The sequence below is a fragment of the Abramis brama genome, assembly GCF_963993115.1.
Source record: "Abramis brama genome assembly, chromosome: 21".
Classification (NCBI taxonomy): domain Eukaryota; kingdom Metazoa; phylum Chordata; class Actinopteri; order Cypriniformes; family Leuciscidae; genus Abramis; species Abramis brama.
In genome coordinates, this window is record NC_139983.1 from 22,579,923 (window position 1) to 22,606,683 (window position 26,761).

General features: G+C 36.0%; 1 protein-coding gene across 2 annotated transcripts in view; it reads left to right on the forward strand.

Annotated features, from left to right (window-relative positions):
• Positions 1–25,541, forward strand: part of mdga2a (MAM domain containing glycosylphosphatidylinositol anchor 2a) — a 142,042-nt gene extending 116,501 nt beyond the window's left edge. Inside the window, exons 11-18 of one of the 2 annotated variants that reach the window (XM_084096782.1) lie at positions 10,431–10,608; positions 11,734–11,751; positions 16,105–16,125; positions 17,388–17,543; positions 19,621–19,785; positions 21,910–22,040; positions 22,258–22,360; positions 23,247–25,541. In XM_084096782.1, the coding sequence (XP_083952908.1) occupies positions 10,431–10,608; positions 11,734–11,751; positions 16,105–16,125; positions 17,388–17,543; positions 19,621–19,785; positions 21,910–22,040; positions 22,258–22,360; positions 23,247–23,335 (861 nt within the window). In that variant the 3' untranslated portion in view covers positions 23,336–25,541. The remainder of the gene's footprint in view (positions 1–10,430; positions 10,609–11,733; positions 11,752–16,104; positions 16,126–17,387; positions 17,544–19,620; positions 19,786–21,909; positions 22,041–22,257; positions 22,361–23,246) is intronic. The other variant, XM_084096783.1, reaches the window with a different exon arrangement.
• The last annotated feature ends 1,220 nt before the right edge of the window (positions 25,542–26,761 follow it).

The following is a 26,761-nucleotide window of genomic DNA, read 5'->3' on the forward strand; positions in this document are numbered from 1 at the left end:
TTCGTCTGAGTTCGCAGATACTGACGGCGCCAATTACCTCCATCCTCCCCACCACCACCAGGATGGTCCCTTCCTTTACCTCCAGGGGGTCGGCTGCGCCCCTGCCTTCATCTTCAGGCGGGATTTGCAGATTCCGTTACCCTCGCATTGCTTGCTAAGGACGGGGCCTACACCAAAGACTTTATAAAATTATGCTTGCTGAGCTATTAATAAATTTACACTTGTTATATCATTTTATCTCCCGAGTCTTTCTGGTAGAAGTACATTTTTGAGAAGTATATAAAATGTAGACTGAAAGTATACTTTCTTATTTTTAGTTTAAAAGAAGTATACTAATAGAACACTTGAATAAACTTCTTTTTTGTAACAGTATCTATATTCTTAAGGTTTTTACAGAGGGGTTTGTTCATATATCATTCAGATTCTGATTTATACAACGTTTTATACCTTAAATATAAAGCAGGCCGAAAATGGATTTTTTTATGGCTGTTGACACTTTTTTCTGATTAATGGAGTGATAAAAAGAGATATCCAAAATCCCCTCTGTAAAAACCTTTGACTCTAATATGTCAACAAAATGAAACAAGAATTTTGAATCTGGCTTTATCCAAAGTTCAGATTTCTCTTCTGGAAATATATGCAAATTAGCACATATTTAATGAGATACTACCTAATTTGCATATCTAAACATAAATATTCTAAAAACTTGTAATACAAAAGATATTTGTCTTAATGTCAGTAATCAACTGGGGAAGTTTCATGCTGATCTATTAGTTTTTTTTTCCTATTCACCTGGGGTGTCTCCCCTTAAGGGAAATGTGACATATCTTTCTTATTTGGCATGCAATAACTCAGGAAGGAAATAAGGTACAGTAGGAGGACAATTCTATTTTGGTGAAGTTCCCCTACATGTGAGCTGTATCTGGAACCAAATTGTTGTGGTGATAGCATAAAGTAATCAAAAGTTACAGCATTTGGAACCAAGGTAGTTTTTTTGTTTAGTCAAGCATCCAAAACCTCTTCAAACAAGTGTTTCCAGTTTATGTCGTTTTATTGTTATAACTCTGAGGAATTTCTTTAGATCTAAGACACATGAGATTATAGATCTAGATCTAAGAGATTACGATGAGTTTTGACTCCTTTTTAGCGTGAGAATCAGCTGTAAATAATGATGGGCCATTTTTCACGGTCTATGCATGTTTCATGAAGTTACGAGCGAAAATGCCACGTGAAATCTACTTTTGTTTTTGTACTTAGCTACATGTTCGTCTGTAAGGTTTTATGTGTGTTAAAACTACATGAGGAATATCTTTAGATCTAAATGACGGACAACCCTATGGAGATTTGCATATCCTGTATAGAAACTCTATTGTTCTAATATGCGGCAAGCTTCCCATCTTAAACATGGTCTTCAAGGATTATTAAAGCCACTAGAGCACTGGTCTCACAGCAGCAATAAAGGGCAGCATGCAGCCATAGTTATGAACAGCCCTAATGTTCTATGACCTCATTTTTCACTATACAGCCTACGTACTTCAAGTTTAACGAGCCCTCTTAACATTTTTTCTGTGCTTATGGCACTTAACACTCTGTTGTAAAAGTCATCCTATTTAGATGACATATAGGTTCCATCTCTGTAGTGCTGCAAGTTGCCTCAGCTTTATGTTTAGAGGAAGTTATATAGCACTTTGTAGAAAAGTTGTATAACGATTCATCTTTAATTAAAGGGATTTCAGAGTTTACTTTAATGGGAATTAAGTGTCTTTAATGATATTGTTTTTAGCACTATCTTTTGCTCCCAGGCTAGAGGAGAAATGGAAGCCTATTTTACTGCTGCAGTCCAACATTTAGTTCTCCAGGCGTGGTAAAGGCATTTGCACATAAAGCTTCCAAATCCACATTATAGAAATATAATTCCTTCAAATTCCAAAGACATAAACCAAATTTGGCTCCTAAAAGTGTGAGGTGTACAAGATGCGTGGTGTGGAAAATACTCATATTGTTTCTCATTTCCAAAGCATCTGTTATTGTTTACTTGTTCCTGCAGCCATGAAATCCAGTTCTACCAGAAAGACTCGGGAGATATATTAGATATAATAATGTAACAAAGCATTAATTTATTGACAGCCCAGCAAGCAATTATTTATAAAGTTATTTGGCGTTGGCCCCGTCCGTAGTGCATAATCCGAGGGTAGCGGATCTGCATTTCCTGCCTGAAGACGAAGGCAGGGGCGCAGCTGACCCCCCGGGAGGTATGGACAGGACAGGTTATTGTTGCATCAGCATCTGCGAACTCAAACATGTGTAAGTACCGATCTTTTATACAGCAAGTATTAGAACATGATTGGATACAGTAGATGTGAAGGTAATAAGTGACGTAGTAATTAAGTCTTCCTGGCAGAACTTATGCTAAAGCTTTCATTTCAGGAAATATTCCATATTCATATTCACAGAGTTTGTTTCCTCATTTGAAACTATAACTGTTTGCTTATCACAAGGAAATAAATATCATAATTATCAAATCAATGCTAAATGAAGCCATGAAGAACCTTTGGGATGGGAATTGACCCTCGGCCTTCCGTTTTGCCCCCAAGAACTTCTTGTAGAGTGTTTGAATTGCATTTATTCTGTAAGTGTGTCATCATATTTCTGCAATGTTTCAACAGCATTGTAAAAATCTCTCTATTGATCATACTTTTCATGTAGTGCTGAGATGAAGCCTTTTACCTCGGGCTGCTTATGGGATTTTGTTCCACGTTACTTGCTCACTCTAACTTTAAAATAGTGAATATACCTGTGCTACTTTAGTTTTTAAGTAAACTAAGTACAAAATACAAATTTAAAGGTCAAGTCTGCTGGGTACTCCTATTCCCATTTTAATGTGCAGAGACAACCAACTACTTAAAGCAGGGTTTCCCAAACTGGAATTTGTGAGGGAACTACAGGGAGTTGTGAGCTGATGAAAAAGTAAACATGTCTAATCTTCTGCTAAATTATTGCAATGTTAACTTAAAAACTCAAGTTACTTCAAGTAAATATTTTAGGTGAAAGGGCTTTGTCTGACAACAAAGTTTGGGAATCCCTGTCTTACAGTATAACTTCACAACAAGTGTAAACACTCTGTGATGCTTTAAAATATATATATTTAGTGGGGTATTGACTGCTTTATGTGCATGCTTTTATAAAATCATCCGGTGAACTAGTGCCTGATGCATTTTGCTGACAAAACTGAAAAGCATTTTATCTGGGATCTCTGGAATTATATGGAATCTCAGAGTCGGGGCCGCCCTCCGCCTTTCATCCCTTCTGCACACTCACATAGTGCTTTCGCAGTAGTGAACTCAGCAGGGCGCACTTATCAGATCTCTTCCCCCTCATAACTTCCTCTATTCCCCTCTGGTTTAAAATCCCATACTGTTCACCCTCGTAATTCCCCCTCTGATTACTTAACGTTTGTCTCATTTGTTTCCATACACATATAGATCAGTAGCATGCACTTATCCTGATAAGGAGGCTTCAATTTCAGGAGGTCTCTTTTCTTGATTTTATTTTATTTTATTTATTTATTTTTTCATGTGCCATCCAGTGTTTACATGCTTTGGTTAAAGGTTAATGGAACACTTTTTACAGTAAGTTGCGCTACCAACAAGCTATAAATACTATACTATTTTTTTATGTTTATATGAACACGCTATTTTATAGAATTTACATACACTACTTTTTAGAAGTTTGAGTTATGAACATGTTTTTGGATTATTACGTTTTTTTCAGCAAGGATGCATTAAATTGATCAAAAGTGACAGTAAAGCATCACATTTTAAAATCTGTTATTTTAGTCATTAGTTGGTTTAAATTGTAATTTAAATTTCACATTACTACTGTTTTTACTGTATTTTCATAATCAAATATATGCAGCCTTGGTGAGCATTAAATACCTTTTTTTAAAACATGGTTACACTTTATTTGGATATCCCATTTTAGACATTCTTCTAACTATAAGTAACTTTGCAACTACATATCAACTAACTCTCATTAATTTGCTGCTACTCATTTATTTGCGACCTAAAACTTTTAACTAGTAGTGTCTTAAAACACTAGTGGTGTTTTAACTAGTAAAAGTCAGTGACATACAACTGGCGAGTTGTTTACTTAGTGATTAGTTTGTCCATTTCCTCCAGTTTGGTTGATTTGGGGACATGATAGGTGGGAATTATCGCACTAACAGGGTAATCAACCAGTCGCAGATCTCAAGTGACTATCAAGTGTCTCACCATTCCCACCTCAAATTAATGCTTTGGTATCTCAATGTGATCTCAAGGAAGTCGAAAGGGATGTTGCAGCCTTTTGAAAACTTTCCCACGGGTGACACATTTAAACTGTGTTACTTCCGAAAAAATGAGCGGTTTATACATTATTCAGTCACATATTTGGTAATATTTGTTATATTTTGGTTATATTCGTTATATTTGGCCTCCTTAGAGAGAACACCACTGATATAGATACACAAACACACACATACAGTACACCCCTTGCATGCTAATACAATATCAAGGCTTCCACCCACAGTAAAGATTCAAGGACACTCTTCTGCACTCTTCATGCACACTGTTTCACACTGAGAAGCACACAATTGCTGATGTGTTTCTCTTTCAATCTGTGACGTAAATGAATATAGGCCACCTTTTCAGTCTATGAATTGTTTGTGCAGAAGGACAGTGTGCTAGGATACAGTTCCACATTTACAGTACCACAGAAATAATATATTAATCTCCACTGCAGCAGAGGATGTGTGTTGGTAGCAAACAGCACTCTGCAGTCAACAAACTGGCCTGTGGGCTAATTCAAAGACTTGCACGACATCGACACATGGCCGTTCTCTGGAAATATGCAATTTACTTCACACCAGATGAAGCATCTAAAGGTACAATGTCCTTGGGCCTACGTGTGGGCTAATGCTAGCATAAAACCTTATTTACAAGTGAAGCTCGTTGCCATTAGTGTGTATTATGACAAAATAAGTCTTGTGTGAAGTCTTATTACCGGGGGCACGCTGGAGTGGTTACACTAATGAAAGCGATTCATATTTTGCATGCACAGGTAAGCATGTATGTGCATATTGTTATTCCAGATTCTAATATCTCACACTTTTTTTGAGTTGGAGCTCAAGTAAATGTCCATTTTTTTTAGTCTCTGCAGTTAAAAAAGAAGGAAACTGAAGCAAATATCAAAAGGGGATTTTTTTTGTATCATGGTTCTAAACTGCATTAGAAATGCAGCAGACACAAACTGACATTAAATGCACATGGCATCAATGATGGGTCAGTTTGCATCGCTCGACCGCATTTGTAGACGGCTTAGTCTATGTTTAGTGATCCTATGCCGCTCATAACTCACAATAAAGAGAGTAGACAATGCTTTAGCGTGCCATAGCATGCTTCCCAATGGATACATAGAATAAATGACATTTCTATGTTTAGCATTTGCCATACGTAACTTATGCATACTGTAGCTATAAGCAGAGGTTTTAGTGCTGCAGGGTGGAAGTACTTAAATATGCATTAAGGTTTTGAGATGTTCATAGATCAGCACTGCTTCACCTTTGGAACATCCAGATGAACCTGCTGTGAGGAAAGTTTTGGTTTAATTCACAAAACCTTCTGTATTGAGATCAGCACATCTTCACCTTTGACCTTGTTCATAATTAAGCTGGCTATCCAAATAATTTAATTTGATAAACTTAGTATATTAACACAGAGTTCTTTTACTAACTTTCCTTAGGTTGCCCCCAAGTATGCGGTGAAAAAAGAAATCATCATAATTTGCTTTAATTGCCTTGTTTTGAATTGCAAATCAGCTCTTTTTTCTTAGATATCTTCGATCAAATACTAATGAGGTTCTTATTTACACAAAATATAATTTCCTTTCTCCCATGTGGAGTTGATGTATCTCAGTGCACAAAAGGTGTTTAGGTTAGAATTTGCATAAGGGCAGAATGTCTTGTTCTTTTCATATCAATTCACCCCATCCTCCCTTCATCCCCAACTCCTCTGCTCGTCTTTATACAACAAGATTTGCTGAACGATGTCATGAATGAGAAGTGAGCCCAGTTGCCATAGCAACAAGCCATTTTACCTCCGACCGGCAACATATATTACAATGCAGAACAAAAAAGGTGGAACAAAATGAGGCAAAAGTACTTTCGGTGAGAGTAGGTGAATGGGGATGCTTTTACTCTGTGTTATACTTGAATCGCAAAGACAGTTGTTATTTAGCGAGCACAAACCTTCTTGTGTAACCAGCAAGTTCCAGTACCAGAGAGATTATTTGACCTTTTTTCTTTTATTCATAAGAAAAGCGAATGGTGAGTGCTGAAGTAGCAGTGCTGTAGAAGATCATGTATATTTTCATTTAGTCTGACTACAGTATGAATTTCAGTGCTGATATTCTAAGTGGAGTTAGTTTTTCCCTATGTTCACCACTGGATTACTGGGGCAGTTCCTCTTGAATGGTTAACACTGATGTGTGTGTGTAATATTATTATTATTATTATTTAATTTACCTCGCGTTTTGAGGATGTTTCTCTGACCAAAAGAAGAGGCCTGTGTATTCATCTCTCTGATGATGGTATTTGAATAAAGGTCATGTTCAGAGGAAGGGAAATGTCAGGTTTGTATGTAATGCAGAATAGCCAAAAATGCCTTAAAGTGTGCTGTGTGCTCAAATGCGAGTGTCGGAACTGTGCTTGGTTTGATTAGTAATCAAAATTCATTGCCAAACTGCAACAAACCCAAGATTTACAGAAAAGGGGAAAATATATACGGTTTAGGGCACAGATGGTTCACTGAGAAACCAGGAGGGAAACTGCATTTGGAATTCTTAAGCTATGATAATGAGAAGCAGATGAAAATTACATTATAAAAATATAATAATGCTTGTCTCACGAGTGACCCCAGAGAAAGCCTCTGCTGATTGTGAAATTCGCGTTTTCCTTCTGCTGTTGGCAGCTTTGCCACGAGTCTCAGAGTAGTGTTGCGATGAACCCTGTCGTGATGTGTATCCTCACAAAATAGATTACCAGCCTGAAGAGAAGTATCAAATGCTGTGCCGTTTTGCCAGTTCTGTAGGTGTACATTTAAAAATAAGGTTAGCTGCTGCAGAAGAAAAGATTATCAGCAATTAATTATTTTAATGTTGGTCTTTTCATCACATAAAGCTTTAATATAACTTCAGAAGATGTGAAATATGGAGTCTCTATTTTATACCAAAGACTATAAATCTAGAAAGACGGTTCACTCCTATAACTTATGAATGGGAAAAACTGCAATGCACAATATGGCGGAATGCGTCCAGCCTTATAAGTAAAAGAGGCAATCGCTGATTGGTAAAGACATTGCATCACTGCAGCTGCCGATAGAAGCTCCGGTTCCCATAGAAACCTGAGACTTGCGCTTAGGACTGCACATGCGCGTTGGCTGGTCTAGCCTGAAAAATACGCTTTTTTAATGCTATTTGAGCATTAAAAAAACAAAAACATTTATGGGACAGTTCATGTCAAATTTTGTTGCTGATTTGAAATATGTTATTTAATTGTGAGTTTGGCAAGCAGTTTTTGAGATTTCAGGATTACCCCATTCAAATAGATAGGACTTGTTCTCTGTTTTATGTTTTTGGACATACTAAGGTTGCATTTAATAGATCAAAAATACAGTAAATATATTGTAAATGTGCTAATACTTTTCAAGAAGAAACTTATTCATTTATTTTCTTTTAAACTGCCCCCAAACTTTTGAATGGTAGTTTATGAGTTGTCTGAGCTTTCTGTTGTTGTTGTTGTTGTTGTTTATTTTGTCATTTAAAAAAAAAAAAAAAAAAAGCTGAACTTACTTTCAGTTATTTGCACATTGACACAAGTAGTGACATTCTGTGGCAAGAACTATAATTTGTCTCATGTATACAGTCAGCCAAGGTCACTTTCTTGAAACACAATAGATTATTTTCACATTCCACAGACTTAAGTTGGGTATTATATCAGCGGCACCAAATTGTAAGTATTTCGTCAGAGCTGGTTGGTTCTGCAAGGTTGTTTTGTCAGCATATGTGTGCTCTTTGTCCCTGTGCTCTTCACACTCTCCTTCAGTGTGAGGGCTGTGTGCTTCAATATTGGCCTCTCACATCCACAACAAGGTTTAGAGTGTCTTGCTCAAGGATGTGTTAAGATTTGAGTGCTGTGTTGGAAGAAACAGAAGGTCCCTGGAGCTCTGCAACCACAGAGCCACATGGAAAAAGCAGATGTGTTTCATTTCTTTAATGAAACCCACCCAAATGTGGTGTTGAAGGATGCTCCATGTCAAGTGTTTTGTGCTTGTGCAAAAAAAAACTTGACTTTGTTGGGTTTTTTTGGAGAAGGTTAGGAGTCATTTTTTAGGATATGAAAACGATCTTCTATGATTCTCTTCAGTGGTGTTTAATTGGGTTTTGGGTTTAGCGGCTTTGCATAGATAAGATCAAATGCTGCTGAAAGCTGTCTGTGATGATATCACTTATGAATGTATTGATTTTTTTCTCTTTTTAAAAAGGAGAGACTTTGAAATACGATGTTGTTGTGTGATGCATTGCAGAAGTAAGGTGCTTTGGGGGAAGAACGGTCTATCTTTCCTTATATATGCCTTCACCGATGCTTTTCCCCTCTACAAGATCTGCAGGCATGGAATTAGAAATCTCACAGAAGCAATAAACAGTAATTGGATTTGGCGATGGAAATCTCGTTACCAGGAGAGAGAGAGACCCTGATGGGAACACTGGCAACTTCTCAGGGCTATTGCTGCCACGCTCCCCTCCTTTCTCTCGCCCCACTGATTTAACCAATCATCTTGTATTTGAATCCAGCGAGACCCGCGGTGATGAGGCTGACTGCCGAGGGAGTCTGTGTACGGCTGTCAGTCAGCAAAGCTCTGAGACCGTATTCTTATGGCCAAGATCAACGGTCACCGCACAACAGTGTTCTCCCGTCGTTGTGCATCTACAGCTTGCCTAATAGTTGTCACCTGGAAAAAGTTCAAGTCTGCAAATGTTCACAGTTACTGCACACTATGGCCAAAAGGTTAATTACTAACTCATAGTAATGATTTTGCTAGTAAATACCCACCCAGCAGTTCCCTTTGGTGCTGGATTTAAGCCAGTATGATATAAAAATGGACCTATTTACTTTTTTAATATATGCTGTGCATGAGTTAGTGATGCATATTATTAAAAAATAAATAAAATGTCTAGACAATATTATCGTAATATTACCACTGATACCACTCCAACAAACTGGCTCCATTCTTGTAAGGCAGGAAGGATAAGGCAAACATTTTTTCATTAATTGACACTCACAATTTGTGTACTTTACCCCCAAAACAAACTTTTGTGTTTACCCTCACTGGAAATTGTAACTTTTAATCCTTATTTAATCCATATTTGTAATGAAAGATGTATGAGGTCTTTGAGTTGCTGAGTTGACATGAGACTAGGCAAATGAAAACCCAGAGTTTCTCAAACACTTTCACAACTTTAAGATTCTCTGTTTGTGATTAGAACTCTCGTGTTGGTTTGTTTACTGCCCGGCAGTTCACTTCAGGAGATCCAGGAAGGTTTCATAGGTGCTGGATTTTAATTAGATATGTCCTCTCATCTACCACTACAACAACGATAAAAAGGCATCAGACGAAATCCATTTATGCTTTCCTTCAAGCCCGAGCTAAAGGAATGAATTGACTTCTAATATTGCACTAATTCAGCTTGCAGTAAAAAGTTAATTGAGAGGGTCAGGGAGCTAAAATGCCTTGTCAAAATCAATTAGCCGGCTCACATATCTCACTGAAAACTCAATAGTGTTTATTTTTTGCCCATTCAGGAACTTTTTGTGATAGTCACCTCATGCGCTTTCGTTCTTCAGTGAAAAGCATCATTGTTTGAAAAAGCCACCTCTGCTGTGTGTAGGTGTTTGTTTAGAGAATTTGTACTGATTTGCATCAGACAAGTGGGGCTGTCTCGGGAAGTATTTTGATAATCAGAACAGTTACATTTGAAGTTTTAAATAAGATTCTTAACTTAAAAAAACTTCAGTTCTTAACTTAAAAAATAGAGAGAGAGAAAAATGCTCAGAGAGAAAGAGACTTTATATCATAATAGCTCTGTGAGACATTAAAATGGACACAGAAAGAGAGGTGATCAGCCCCTGCACAGGGTGTTATATTATAATATTAGTATGTTGAAATTATGTTTTTAATTAATAGTGACATCATATCAAGATGTATGGTTTTTGTTCCCTAGAGACTCTGTGTTATTAAAAGGACCTTTTGGAGGATCATTACTTATGCGTGTGCTGGCTTGATGCTCAATCATTAGGTGTTGGAATAACAAACCTGTAATTATGCTCTTTACCTCAGACGGGGCATCAGAGATGGTGGGAGCAGGAAATTCCAACAGAAGACAATATCCAGAAAGGAGAACTACTCACCTACAACCTAACCGAACTCATTAAACCTGAGGCCTATCAGGTCCGCCTCACACCGATAACACGGTTTGGAGAAGGAGATTCAACAGAAAGGATCATTCACTACAGTGGTAAAAAAAACTTGTTTGATTATGGTCATGTTTGTTTTTAATGTTCTCAGTATTTTAATACTTGAAAGCACCATAGCATGGTGAACTTAGCTCTCTAAAATACTGTATGTATATTTAGAGTCTCCAAATACAGTGGGGTCAAAAAGTTGGTTTTTTTCATTTAGATTTTCTTTACCATCATCTAACCCTAACTTAATGTTAATCTTTTAAAAAAAAAACTCTAATCATTTAATAACACAGTTAAAGGCAGTCTTTAGCAAATCTCAAAATGGATAACCTTTTTTCATGCTGTGCTTTATGTTGTGATGCCAAATTCATTTGTAATATTTAAAGTGCCCCTATTTTGCTTACATCTCATGTAATGTGTTATATAGCTGTTTGTAAATGTACAGCTGATTTTAGTTTTTAGTATTTTTAACTTGAAAACATTGTATAGAATTTTAATATAAACCATTTATCTGTTACAATATCAGCCATAAAATGAAATGTTAAATATTAGTTCATCACTAGTAAAAAGTCCACAGAGACCATATTGAAAATCTGATTTACAAAGTCTGCTTGAAATTAATTACACTTTTCTCTCAAATTATTATGCATTCAGTTTAGTTTTGCTATGCATAATTATTATTATTCAGTTAGAAAAATGCTAAACGTTGACCTGTGATCTCAGATTTTGCTAATATATAACTGCTCTTGCAACATAGATAATAAACCAAGAATCATGGTGTACTGATGAGCAGATACTGTCTATGTACTGCTTGTGTTTAAGTCAAGGTCACTTTTTAAAGACATTTACATTTTTCCTTCATTTAAGTTCAGATGATTTGACAGCTCCAAATATTGTGCAAATGCTACGTCTTTAGTAATGTAATTGTTGATTCAACTGTTTTTAATACTTGTGTAGAAATCTGCTAATCCAACAAATAACCAACAGAGGACATTTTAATTATTATTTTTCTATGTAATAGAGACCTCTGCTGGCTGTGTACATGAAAAATGCATTTATATTACTCATCTGTTGACATGATTTTTTTTTTTTTGCAACTGTTTCTTGTTATCTACTATTTTCCCAAATTAACCAGAGCTATAGATTGATCTTATGGTTTTGCTTTGTGCTTCTTAAAGAGGCCAGTCGAGACACAGGTAACGTATGTCAAGTCACCTAAACCCTACATCCTTGGTGCCTGAACCCCTTCCCTTCTTTACTAAACCAATCGTAATGTGGCAGCTTTATGACCTCACCAATGGCTGGATGCACACAGGCACATTCATTAACTGTGCACAGTGTTCTGTTATCGAGGTTGTGTGATATTAGAGACTCTTCAAAGGCTCTGTCATAATTTTAAGCCTTTCCTTATGGGTAATGGACATGAAATACTGTGAAAAGTCAACGTGTCCTGAGGTGTGACATGCTTGATTCCATTCAAAACTATTTTAAACAGCAATGTGCTATCGAGTTAATTCCCCCTCACTCTCTGTATGTCTTCTAAAAATAGGGATTAGCAAGAAAAGACCCCGGTAGATCTGTATTGACCAGGCACAATTACAAAAAGCAGAGGAAAAAATTCCCCAAAAATATCATTTAATCTTCCATTCGATCATTATTTCATTTATTCTGCTCATAGTTTATTCAGCAGCTTACCCATGTGATATGAAGCCCTATGGCTCAACATGGTCTTTGTATCAGGTAATGGAAATACCAGTGCTAAAAAATTGAAAATGTCTCATTCCATAACATCTCCCTCACTGCTATTCCATTCCCCCTGAAGTCATTTTGCCACAGGGCTCATAGGAAAAGACCATCTGTATTGATGGGATGACTTTCACACCAGGAGCACTTCCATCAAAGAGTCCAGCTTTTGCCACTGTGACATTATGCATTTTAATTGGCTCAAATAGCCTGGAGAAGGTGATAACACAATCACACCAGTCAAAATCCATATCCCAGCTTTCACAATACACTGGAATTTAAGCCATGTAAACGGTTGAATAAGCTCTCTGTGAGGATAGTACCTTCTATTGGTTTGCTAAAACTGAACCTTTATGTTTACATTTATGCATCTGGCAGATGCTTAAATCGAAGGTGACATTGCATTCAAGGTATACATTTTTCTTGCGGTTTATGTCCAGTTAATTTTTAATGTTAAAGGGGATAGTTCACCAGAAAATGATATTCTGTCATAATTTACTCACCCTCAAGTCGTTCCTAACTTGTATGACTTTATTTGTAAGGTTTCTAAGCACAAAGCACATTTATGTTTACATGGCAGTTGCTTAAATCAACAGCAACTTACATTGCATTCAAGGTATACATTATTTCAGTTCATGTGCAATGGATATTTAATTGTAAAGAGGTAATTCACACAAAAAATCTGAAGAATGTCTCAGTGTTTTTGTCAATACAATGAACATAATTGGAATCCAATGTTGTTGACTTTCATTGCATGAAAAAAAAAAAAAAACAGTTGAATAAGTCCAAAATAGATTAAGAAAGAAAGTCATACAGTTTGGGATGACATGAGGGTGAGTAAATTATGACAGAATATTTTTATTTTTGGATCACAGTGTATATGTGGGGGGGGGGGTTTTAAACTTTTTTCACTGAATGTTGAGAATTTATGAGAATGAGGCAGAATCCGCCATTTCAGTGTTTTTTTTTTGTGTGTGTGTTTTTTTTCACATACTTGGAGGTTTTTATTGGAAAGTATTGGAAAGGCAAGCCATTGCAACTTGTGGCAAAGGTCTCACAGTGTTTGCTGAGACTTTAAATGGCTGCTGTTCACATTCGTGCGTGGACAATGCCAGAGAAATTAACAAGCTACCAAGAAGAATTGATGGACTGTGTCATTTGGTGTCATTCTATAAAGCAGTTATTCAACACATAAACTTGCTGCTGCCTGTAGATTGCTTTGGAAAGCCACCAATTGGCAGCTATTTATGAGCCTTTCAGAGAACACAAACAGGCTGAGAGGACAGTGCTAACAAGCTATTAGAATTGTATTGTCAAACAGTTAGTACACCTCACTACGACTTTACTATGGTGTTAGGTTGTCATAAATGGCATTATTTCTTTGTTTAGTTGTTTGCTGCTGATTACAGGTCATTTAAATGCTAATGCAAGTCAATGCAAGCATTGTAGCAAAATGGATGAATATGAAATATGCTAATGAGGATGCATGTATGATTCTACTCATTAATTTTTGCAGGCCTTTGATTATGTGTGGGATGCATTACTTGGACTCAGTGATAACATATTGTTTCTGAAATGCCTTCGGGTTTTGTATGGGTATCACAAAACGTAGTTTCTATGATAAGACAACATGGCTTGTCTCTATAGCCTGAAATGCATTACTGCAATTTATTACTCGGCTCTGCACATTAATGTTGTTATATGGCTTTGTTCAAATGAAAGGGCTGAATATGGTAGGATTTCACCTTAAAGCTTGCCTTTGAGTAGGGCGGCTGTGAATCCTCTCTGAGTGGGAGATATACTGGGTCTAATTGCTTGTGTGTTTAATGATGTTGACGTTTTGCTTTCGCCTCCTGCTCCAATAGCTCTAATTGTACTTTTACAGGGATGGAGGAAGAGAGACAGGGAAAGGGAAAGAACATGAAGCCCATCAATTTAGAGAGTGTGTTAATGCGGCACGTGTTTCCAAATATGCAACATCTGGTTAGTTTAACTAAAGCAGGCCTCTCCCCTCCTTACCCCATTTAGAAACAGCTGGGTAGTTTTATAGGAAGGGAACTGTAACCTTCATGGAATAATTAGTTTCTAAATTACGATTTTGCAATAGGAAAAAATAGCTAGTCTTGAATAGTTAACATGGAATTTGATCAGTTCACATGTGACAGACATATTGATTGTGCTTTTTTTTATCAGTAATGTAGTTGTTTAGCGATAACAAATTGTTTTGCAGGTTTAAATTCAAAATCAGTTCTAATTTATTGTATTTATATGTTCCATTGTTCCCATTCCTATTCCAATTCCATTGATAAAGTATTGTATTATCTCTAATTGTATTAATTCTTTTATTCTATTAAAAAAAAAATCATGTATGTTAAAAGAGTAATAAAAGAGTCATTTTAATATAAAAAAAGTATTAACACCAGATACTTTTACATGATAAAGCATTTATTGCCATTCCCATCAAATTTTTTGTAATAATAATTATATTATTGACTGTTAAGTGTTAATGATTCGAGGAAATAACCTTGATAACATGGAGAGCACCAGCAATTTGGTTTGAAATGTTCCACCCCGTTTTCTCCCTTTTTCTCTTAATGTCCAAACATATGAATTTTTATAAACTTAGCTTAAGATGCCAAAAGCAGTTTGTTAACACTTGAAGACATTCTATTTCTGATAGAATGCACCAAACCATAACATAAATTTACTTAAAAAATAACCACCAAAAAAGAAAAGGCATCTGTTTCAAGGAATGACTCACTGGCATTTTGTCTTCCTTGAAAAAAATCATCTTTTCCCGTTGAGGTTGCAAATCCCATGACACTTCCCATCATTCACTCATTCATTCATTTGTAAATCCTGTGTATGTAAACAGACGTTTGATAATTGATTCCCCTTCTTTCCTCCTCCTGTCAACTTTTTACTTTTTCATTTGCATCATCAATTTCGTGTGGAGCTGTTCCCCCTGCAGTTCACAAAGCAGACATTTACACTGACAACCCCTTGTGAACATCTGCTATGTTTGAACGCTGTTGTGCTAATCTCTCTCATTATAGGAGCCTGATCAAATGCCAGAACCGATGCCACTTTTCCGTCCCAGAAGGCGGCTGACACACTGTACTCGTTTTACTGCTGGAATGTCAATTTGAGACACTTATATTGCCGTATTTCTTTAAATTCTTCTGCTAAAGTTAGAGCCCTCGACAGTATTATCTTTTCAAACATTTTTTGAATGGATGACCTTCGATTTTTGTTTTCCCAACATAGATATTCAAAGCTTAGTGTGGAGGATCCATACACATTTTCTGACTTAAACAGGATTGCGCATGGTTTTTCTGTATTCTATTAAGGCACTGAACTTAGTTGGTTGAAAAAGGGATCGTTTCAGTCTCACTATCTTTTCCACACATGCCCTCTGAAACCTTTCTTCCACAATGCACCTTAGCCCTCAATGAGGCTGCCTGGAAGCACACGGCTTTCTGCCACACTCAGATAGGCTGCTTGTGAATGGAATGAAGAGAGATACAGGTCTTTATGGTTCACCTGAGCATTGCACAGCCCCATAGCGACCTCTCCCCACACAAACACCCCCTCCTGCACTAAAACGTTATTTCATTTCCCCTCTCTAACTGTGTGATACATGGTAATGATGCCCAAAGCACTTTCTAAACACTTTTCTCCAAGGGCAAACTGCATTCTCCCCTCTCTGAATCCCCTGCTGTTGTTTATAATGATTTATTAATAAAACTATCTACTATAAGCCTAGGGTGTCACATGTGTAACCTCTTTTTTTTTCTGTTTTACAGCACCGGTGAATCCTCATTGGAGTAAGTTTGGGTTTTTTTCAAATTAGTAAAAAAGGGGGAATAAGAGCAATTTAAAAAATATGTATAGCTTTTGCCTTTTGAAGTTTAGCATGAGTAAATGATCAACATGATCTCATTAGTATAGGTATAGACATTTATACGTTTGGATAGACAAATTATGTATCAAAATATTAACATTTTTATGTACATAACATTAACAACTTTTTTATGTACACTAGATCTTTAATATGTTTTTGAAAATAACTTTTCTCTTTCAATAATTATATTTTAAAATGTAATCTAACAGTGTTTTCATAATTATGTTCAGTCATACATCTGCTTATCATATACACTACTGTTAAAGTTTGAGGTCAGTAATTTTATTTATGTTTTTGAAAAAATCTCTTATGCTCACCAAGGCTGCATTTATTTTATCTGGTCATTTTTAGCAGCCATTATTTAGAAATCATTCTTACATGATGATATGGTGCCTGAGATTTTTTTTTTTAATTATGATTATTATCAATGTTGAAAACAGCTGCTTAATATTTTCGTGGAAACCGTGACACATATTTTCAGGATTTTTTGATGAATAGAAAGTTCCGAAGAACTGCATTTATTTTAAATAGAAATCTTTTGCAATATTATAAATAACTTTATTCTCACTTTTGATCCATTTAATGCATCCTTGATGAATAAAAGTATTAATTTCTTTCAAAACAAATCTTACTGACCTCAAACTATTGAACGGTAGCGTATGTATTATGCAAATTATACATATTTGAAAGCATATACATACAAATGTTTTCAAATCTAGTTTATTGTATATTAAATTCATGGATTTTATTGCTATAACGTGAAAATGAAAAATGTTTACTGCCATCACATTTTTTAACACAGTTAATGCATTTATCAAATTTGTCATTTAAAGGTTTAATTTTATCTGTGTAATTTCTAATGGTCATAAATATTGTGACAGTAAATGGGTGAAACATTTAAATGTGACATCAACAGTGTTTGACTAGTTCATAAATTTTGAACTCTAATGATGATGATGAAAGCAGTCTTAAGAAAATTTGTACAAATGTGTTTCTAAAGATCTTGTTTTAGATGTTCTCTATACATTGATATTGTACATTTCAACTGTCTAATAATCATCCAAAAATGTATTTATGTACAAATATGTGATCACTCTGGAATGACTGAATTGTCTGAGATAGCTTTTTAGATGCTCTTTCTGCACACTCTTCATTGTACTGTTTTTTCTGCTGAAACAACCATAGGTAAGTTTCAGTGCGGCTTCGAAGAGGACACCATCTGTATGTTCACCCAAGATAAAACCGAAGAGTTTGATTGGACAAGACATAGCGCTGCCACCAGGGACACTAAATATACACCCAACACTGGACCCAGCAGTGACCGCAGTGGCTCTAAACAAGGTATACCGCACATGTGCCACTTAGTAGTAAATCAAATCTGTAAGTTAAATATAGATAGATGTGGATTTATAGCTACACCAAAGTCAAACAATTCAAGATTCATATTTTCACAAATAAGTTAATGAATTGTTGTTCATCAGTGGCATAGTGGATGTTGAGTAAAAGGTTATATCATCAGCAAAATGAAGCTTGTGACTTTTAGAGAGAGGCTAATAGCATTAGCGTCCAAAGGCACTTTCAATTTCTCATGTTGCTAAAGGAGTGCACAGGCCGTCTTTTGGTTGGGCGATGTTTAGAGGAAGATGCTCAGTGGGTTCCATTAACTGCACTTTCAGGAAAATGGTGTCAATCATTAAACTTGACATCGGATCATGACAGATCCGGTGTGCAACTGGATAATTTCCATGGGTCAACACATCACTAATGCAATCAGCTTGTCTACTTTGGTAAAGTAGTGGAATCTGAAAATTGCAAGTTATAAGTTCAGAAATAACGGTAGGGTGCTTATTTAATCTATATACTGAAGTGGGTTTTTAAGTGCTGCAGGGATGACGTAATTTTTGTAGGACAGCCTAGAAGTTAGCATCACCCTCAGTGTTGCCAAATCCTCGGTTTTCCCACGGAATTAGGTTACTTTTACATTGTAACATTAGTTTTACGATCTCTTTATGAAGCTTTTGAAGTGGTAGATGTGTAGCTGTTAATGGAGAGTACATAACTGGCTCAGATTTTATTAAAAAATATATTTATTTGTGTTACAAAGATGAATAAAAGTCTTACCGGTTTGGAATGACATGAGGGTGATTAAATGAACAGAATTTTCATTTTAGGGTGAACTATCCTGTTAAGCTTCTGACAAATCTTTCAACCTCTAAAAAATGTGCAAGTTAGAAATTTTGAGTTATAATAGTTTGCAGAAGCACAAGTATAACCACAAAAAGGCTGTAAAAGAAAACTAGAGAGTATATTAGTTTACTTGTTCAATGTGATTATGTCTAATGTCCCCGACAACATCTGGTCCCATTTAGCCACTTGATAGCAACTGACTTTTGCAAGACACATAAAAGCTTTTTAAAAAACTGATGTACTTTATGTAATAAAAAATGGAAAAAATTGTGTTAACCACAGACCTTTTTTCAGGCATTTAACCAAAAACCCTTTCAGAAAACCTATTGACTTGAGGACGATGGAACCGGAAGTGCTAAAATGCTAAGTTGTTTCTGGGTTTTAGGACTCATTCTTGCAGCGTTCTGTTAATATTTATATTAATGGATGTTCAAGGGCTTGACTTGAGTGGGAGAAAAACGCAGGTCAATAGCTTTTTAAGTCCCTCTGACCTGATGTGAAAGGAAAAAAATCTTTCTTTTAAAAGGCCATGAGAAATGTGAATTGAAAAATCATTTGTCCTGCTCTGTAGAGTCACTGAGGTCCTATTGATTATTCTGAGGCAGCGCTAAGTTCAATGGAGGTGTATTAACGCTTGGAGAAATTATATCCTGATAATTTAGACTGTGCAATATCATATTTGAACTGTTGTGTGATTTTTATGCTAAACTATTTTAATTATTGTGCCAAATTCAAATCATTTTCTTGATTCGATGTATATGTATACACTACCATTTAAATGTTTGGGATCAGTATGTTTTTTTCTATTTCAAACGAATGCTGTTCTTTTGAACTTTCTATTCCTCAAAGAATCCTGTAAAAATGTTTCACGGCTTCTAGAAAAAATTTAACAAAACAGCTGTTATCAACATTTATAGTGCACCAAACCATCATATTAGACTTATTTCTGAAGGATCATGCGACACTGAACACTATATTAATGGCTGCTGAAAATTCACCTTTGCCATCACAGAATAAATCACATTGTATAATATATTCAAATAGAAAACATTCTTTTAAATTGTAATAATATTTCACAACATCCCTGTTTTTACTGTATTTTTGAGTAGCCTTGATAGACATATGAGACTTCTTTCAAAAAAACTAAAAAATTGTACCAACCCCAAACTTTTGAACAGTAGTGTGGGAGCTACTATCAGTTAATTTTTATGTACTTGTGGACTTTGCACAGGTTTCTACATGTACATTGAGACCTCACGACCACGTCTGGAGGGAGACAAGGCCCGACTGTTGACCCCGTCCTTCAATGTTGCCCCTAAAAATCCCTACGGGAATGTGGCCCCCAACCCAACGTACTGCTTCAGCTTCTACTACCACATGTATGGAAAGCATATAGGTGGGTTACTGTTAGCACAGTACATTGCAAGGACTCCTGATGTGATCAACTAAAGGGGACTTGTATGCAGATTACTTATTTTAATCGTTTCTTCTAATTAGTGTTGATGAGCTGTAACCTCTACAACTACAGTGTGTTTGACATCACAAATCTACTGTTCAAATGAGTGCTTGATGATCAGGGTTGCATTTCTTCTTCTTACTCCCTTCTTCTTACGAGCTTCTTAGGCTTACAATGCTTTTTTGGAAACGCAGCCCTGGTCAGTCAGTGACAGGCAGATATGGGCTGGAACGTTCTTACTTTCAGTGTCTCAAGATGAAAATAAAGATGAAATGTCTACCACTTTCCAGTTAAATATGTATAAAATGTCAAAATATGGACATGTTTTATGTATGAACCTTTTTAATGTATGAATGATTATACAAGATGCTTTCAAATCCAGTGAGCTTTATTGAATATTCAATTTATGGAATTTTATTTCTCAGAAATGTGATTTTTACATATAAATTTATATTACTATTTTACTTTAGGTGGAAACAGGCCTGAGAAAAATATATTTCATAGGCTAGAACATCCCATACATAGGCTAATTCTTTAAATCTCATAGGCTTTATATGTAAAAATTGCCCATTTATTTCTCATATCCTATTGTGAATTTTATACATCACGTAACTTGTTTCTTATTTTACACTTTGTCTCCTAAATAACGGATTTATTTTTTATATTTTATTTTTTACTCTCAGATGGGTAAATGGGCTCAAATGGGCTCAAATGGGCTTCCATGTAAGTTAACATGCTAGTCAGAAATGTGCAGTGTACTCTTTGGCCTTTTCTGGGATGGAAAAACCTGCTATTAAAGGTTTCTAGTGGACTGTAAGTGCTGTAAATGACTTAGACCAATAACTCAATTTGTGCTCTTTGGTACACATACATTTCTATAGTTCCTTTTTTCATGCTCACTTTATGCTGCTGCAGTTGAGCTGGACATGCTGTTGCACTTCTGGGGTAGCAATGACCTCCACGGCCTCACAGACAAGCTTGTAACTGCAATTTTCTGCTTCACAAAGCTGTGTGCTTTTCGAATAGTAAGTGTGAAGCTAATTCCAACTCACCAGGGTGTTCTCTTCCTGGCTTTTGACACATGGTCTCATCGGCCGTCTGGGGTTAAAAATCCATGTGACCAACAAGATCTTCTGTCTGGCTGCACAGCAAGCAACCCAGACAACATGGTTAGATGGCTGTTTTGATATAAAAACCTACCCAAGTCTTAAGGTGCAAGTAAAATCCATTTTGTGTATGTTGCACTAGCCTATATTCCAGTTGTCTTTGACTTATACTGACAGCTAGTGGTCTGGATGGACTATAATGCAAATCCAAATGTTTTCAGTTAATAATGCTATTGTAAAAGATAAATTATAGTAATATTCGGCTTGTTACGTGATCTCAAAATGCCAGCCACTGACCGCTCCACGTAAAATAAATATTATTAGAGAAGTAATATGACTAGAGTCCTCATCTCATTTTCAAAAAATGTTGTAATGATGGAAAAAACTACATTGTTAAAGAAGAACGAAATAGCAACAAGAGTTTTTTTGTGTGTTGTTTTAATGTTCCACTCTTTTTTTATGCCGTTTTTCTCCAGAAAGTGTATCTTAGCATTAATAGCATCACATCTCTGTGGCACTAATCTCATTGTCTCCTCATTTGCAAGAAAATGAAACATGCCATTTGGCCAAATCCCAGACATCTGAGAGAGCAATACAGATTTTCTTCCAGCGTTTCCTTTCATTAGCATAGAATTAGAGTAGTAGCAATTATATACATAGTGCCAAATATATATATATATATATATATATATATATATATATATATATATATATATATATATATATATATATATATGTGTGCAGTATATACATACAACAACAGCAGTGATTGTGTTCTGAACAGATTAATGATTGATTTCTTCTGGAGATGGAGATGAGTCGATGTCTCTTCAAGGTCACTGAACCTTGCAGTTGCTGTGTAATACATAAGAACGGTTCCAAGGGCATTATGTAGTTAACTGGCATATTTCATCTAATGACTTCTATTGACACTAAGTACATATGCCTTTTTTTCAAGGAACGTTAAACGTGTATTTGAGGCAGAAGAGCCAGACAGGTCAGGATACATCTGTGTGGACCCTGAGTGGGAACCAAGGAGACCGTTGGAGGCAAGCCAGAGTTAACATCAATCCAACATCCTCTTTCCAGGTGCCTCTTCTTTTTGCTTGCATAATAACACGCAAAAAATAATATAAGAAATATAATAATAAAATAATGTAATATAATATGATAAAAACTACATGAATAACATTTTTCTAATTTCTAATTATATCATCTATAGAATTTAATATACTTTGAATTCAAAATGAAATGAAAAGCCAGTACGGAGTGAAAATATTTTTTTTTTTTCTGCCCATTCATTTAGATGGTTTTGGAGGGTATACGTGGCTCTGGCATTGAGGGGGATATTGCTATAGACGATGTGGCCATAGAGGAAGGAGAGTGTCGAGACCCCCCACCCAGTAGTAGTAAGTATATTGGAAAAGAGGTTTTAAGAAATGGCTTTTGAGTTTATTGCAATGAAATAAAAAATAAATAAGAAAAATAATAATTGTAATTAATGTCATGCTATTGTAATGAAGCCCAAATTGATTGAAATAATACATGTAATTCATTCATATTTAATTGCTATGTTTTTAGTTTATATATACTAGCAATTACAAATTTGGATTTTATCCAAAAGTTTGGATATTTTGAGGGAGGGAGATTTTTTTTGAAAGAATGCTGCATTTATTTGATCAAAACAGTGATATTGTGGAATATTATTACAATTTAAAATACCTTTTACATTTTGATGTGTCTTAAAAAGTAATTTATTCCTGATTTTTCAGCAGCTATTACTTCAATGTCTTCAATGTCACATGATCCTTCAGAAATTCTTTTTTTTTTAAAGAAAAGTTTAAAGAAAGTTAAAAAGAACAACATTTATTTGAAATAGAATTTTTTCAACATTAGAAATGTATTTGCTGTCACTTTTGATCAGCTTAATTAAACCTTTGCTGATAGTATTAATAAATAAGTCACAAGAACAAACAATTGTGGAAGGAACTTTTCTGTAGGATCAAGGCTAACAAGAAGTGGACTGTATTATCTTTCATTTTTCTTGTCTATGACAAGACAATCCACCAGCTTGAAGGTTTCTTTCATGACTCAGCAAACATTTACAATATATTTCTTTCCATTCTCTTTTGCATTGAAAGAAAGATGTTCTATATATATACAGAGCGTAGATAAACCTCATTAAACTTCTAAAGGACCGAAGAATTGCTGATCTCTGAATTATTTACACAACACTGAGAAATGAATATTTGTTCACATCCATAACTGCATTTGTTCTTGTCTTTATTCCCACAGATATAAGATCCCTGGCTTCTTCCGCTGCAGTGCATATATGGCAGCTCTGTCTCACTTTACTTTTGGTCTTGGTTGGCCTCCGAAGGTGACCTCATCACATGGAGGTGGAACCCAGCTTTGGCATTCATAGAGATTTCGGCTGACTCGGACTGCCTGAAGACAACAACCAAAGATTCATCCCGTCTACACAAAAGGAACGTAGGTTTTAGATCAGTGCGAATGAAAAGGAAGCCGGGGAGGGGAATCTGAAGCTCGCTAACACATTGGCATGAGTATTATACTGGAGTCCACTCAAGATCTTGAGGAAAAAGCCCATTACCGTTGTCAGTGTTAGAAAGAAAAGAACAGGTGGATGGTTACAGCAGGACGGCTTGAGAGACTTAATAGGGGAATCTTTCAAAGCACAAAGACGTAACATGTATTTCTATCACTACATGCTTTTTGCTTTGTTGAACGTCTGATTCTGTCATCAAAGACCTCATTATGTCACAATACGTAATACTGAACCACAAGAAGAAAGCTTCCGAGAAGGAAAAAAACAAGGATACCAGAGTTGGTAACAAAAATGAATGATTGTTTAAAAAAAAAAAAAAAAAAAAAAAAGTAAAATGTTTTCGTTTCTTATGTCTGAAAATAGAGGTGTGTCAAATACAGTCGCGCTTTTTGTATCTCCCTGTGCTCTGATGTTATCGTTTTGATGTGAACATCAGGGCTCCACAAATGTGTGTTTTTGTAAAGGGGAGTACAATCTCTATGTAAAGTATGTTTTCAGACAGATGGGGCGTTCATGTACTTGTCCTTTGTGCTTTAACAGAGCAAGCTGAACAGTCGGCGTCCTGATACGCCCATTCTGGGCTGTATGTGTTTCATTCTTACTCTATGTGTTTCGTTATATTAGGTACGTTACCAAACTCATCTGAATCGATATTAACAGCTAATCACGCAGCTGACACAACAAACACCGTCTCTCACTGAGAATCATTGAGTTGACCTTTCATTTCAGGGCAACTCTGCTAAACAACAGCAGTAGAGAACTGTTGAACATCACGATGTACCTGCTGCTGGTGTGGATGTAAATCTCCCCACTGTGTCCGCTTGCAGTTGTTTTCTCTAGGTGCGTAAAGATAGCCGTCACCTGTTCGCTAAGGGACATGGAGTTGCTGTCTGTTATGAAATCAAGTGCCTTCAGAGCCTCTGTAAAATCATTTTACTGTGCTACTGTATCATCTATAGCATTTCCTTTTGGCACGGTTTATAGCGTACATACACACGTGAGGTGAAAGGTGAAAATCAGAGAGCCACGATGAGAGACGGGTGCCCGTTTTGAGAGTTGCAGCCCATCACTGATGTCTTGCGTTCCACATACTGTTGATAGATGATGACTTATTTTTATTTCGACAGCATACATCCCACCTGCTCCATATCCGACTGATATAAGGAAAACAATGGTGGTGGGACTGGACTAAAAGCACCATTGATTCCTCAGTAGGACATCTGGGAGCTATTATCACCAGGTGAAAAACAGCCGGGAGGGTCACTATGAAATCCTCCTGAGAAATCTGATGAGACTTCTGTGCCGCCGAAAAAAAGGCATTTTTTCTGACATCCCGAGGACTGAGAGGTTTGAAAAAATGAGGACCTTTTAGAGGACTGATGCTCGAGCTGGACAAGATGATCAGCCTTGATCTGGATCCATCCGGTTGGATTCGTACAAATGATATTTTATTACTCTAATGAAAATGACTGCTTTTACAAAAACTGTACTACAAACTATGAACTACCTGAGACCATCCGTTACCTTAACCAGCTGGTTTTTGGACATGTATTGTAAAATCACTTTTCTCATTCATCTTATTCATTTCCGAGGAAGAATTACGTTGCTCTCTTAGTTTTTTCAGCCCAAAAATGTTGTTGCTTCGGACAACAAATATATATATATATATATTATTTTTTTTGTCTTCAACATTTATTCATTTCTAAAAATCCCTTTGCATTACTATATTATGACATAATTTGAATCTATAGTATGACATTATAAAATAATATCAAATATATGAGATTATATGCAAATACACCTGGTAGGGAGGTCTATGGAAACGGTTTGATACTTATTCAGACAAAGCACAATGTGAAATATTAATGTCAATATTCAGAAACACAATACCTTCAACACACAATAAGTTGTTTTTCTCGATTTTATTAAAGTTACAATCAACAGGAATAAACTATTGAATTCTTTACATAAAAAAAAAAAAGATATTTTACATCTCGGTTCAATAAAAGGCTTTCATGGTATTGTGTGTGGGTTTTTTCCTTAGTATAGATGTTTTCATTAATTATACTTTTTTTTTCAGTTGCTTGGACATCTTGAGAAAAAAATGCTATGTGGCCAAACAAAAGCTTAGAGCAAATTATCAGTTTTTATCCTCTGAATCGAGTACTGATTGATCAATGGAAAAGTTTTTGGATGGATGGATGGACGGACGGACAGATAGATAGGCAACTGTAGCAAAATTATCAACAATAGATTTGTCCATTTGGTAAATAAAGCTATGTAGAGCTGCTCACTTAAAATACATCAGTTCTGTATTGTTTTTGGCTCAAGCCGGATTCAAACATTCAAGCAGCACTGCGTGTGTGTGGGACTGGGGAGATATATTTTGTCATTCCATGAAATGAAAGCTTTGAATTTTTGAAAAGAGGATGTGCAGTTACAGTTCCACTAACCATCACTTAACAGAACATTTGCTGTCTTAATTATGATAAAGCCCGTGTGTGGTTGCGCCTTGGGCTGCAAACCCACTTTAAGCCCTAAAAAGTGCCAGCTAAATGAAGTTGCAGAGACTGCCACTAATCCTACAAATACCCGTCTTATTTTGTAGTTTGAGGGGTCTCACCACAGGGTGTCTGGTAGTTTCATCAAAAATAGATTACAGATTCATTTTTGGGCCTCGTTTGATCTTCGGTCTGTATACGCGAAACACAAAGCTGAAATTGTAAGAATGCATGTAAAATGGCATTGGCTCTTACTGAAATGTGTTCAGTTCAGGCTTATTTACTAATCTTGACAGAAATTTCATCAGTTTTATCGCCTTTGAATACATTTTCACTGAAACCTCCTGCATCAGATATATCATACGTTTTTGTTGGTTTGTCTGTTCAGCTGGGTGGCCAAATGAATCCACAGATCCTTATAAGTCAAAAAATAAGAGCTACAGTTTTTCCTAATGACAGATATTTGTTTATGTGCAAACTTTTTGCAACTTCTGACCCTTTGTTTAAAAAGAAAAAGATTAACTTCTATCAAGTGTGGAGGATTTTTGCATATATTACCCTGGAGCTTATGATGTTAGGGATGGTTAAAACCCCTCCATTAGGTTATTTTATAAGTACCAATATGATTATCTGTAATTTATGGTCTGAAAGTCCCTACAAGCAGGCCCATTTGTCACCAGTGACAAGCCACTGAGAAAACACACACCGTAATGTATAAAGCTAAAGGCAACTTTGCCTCT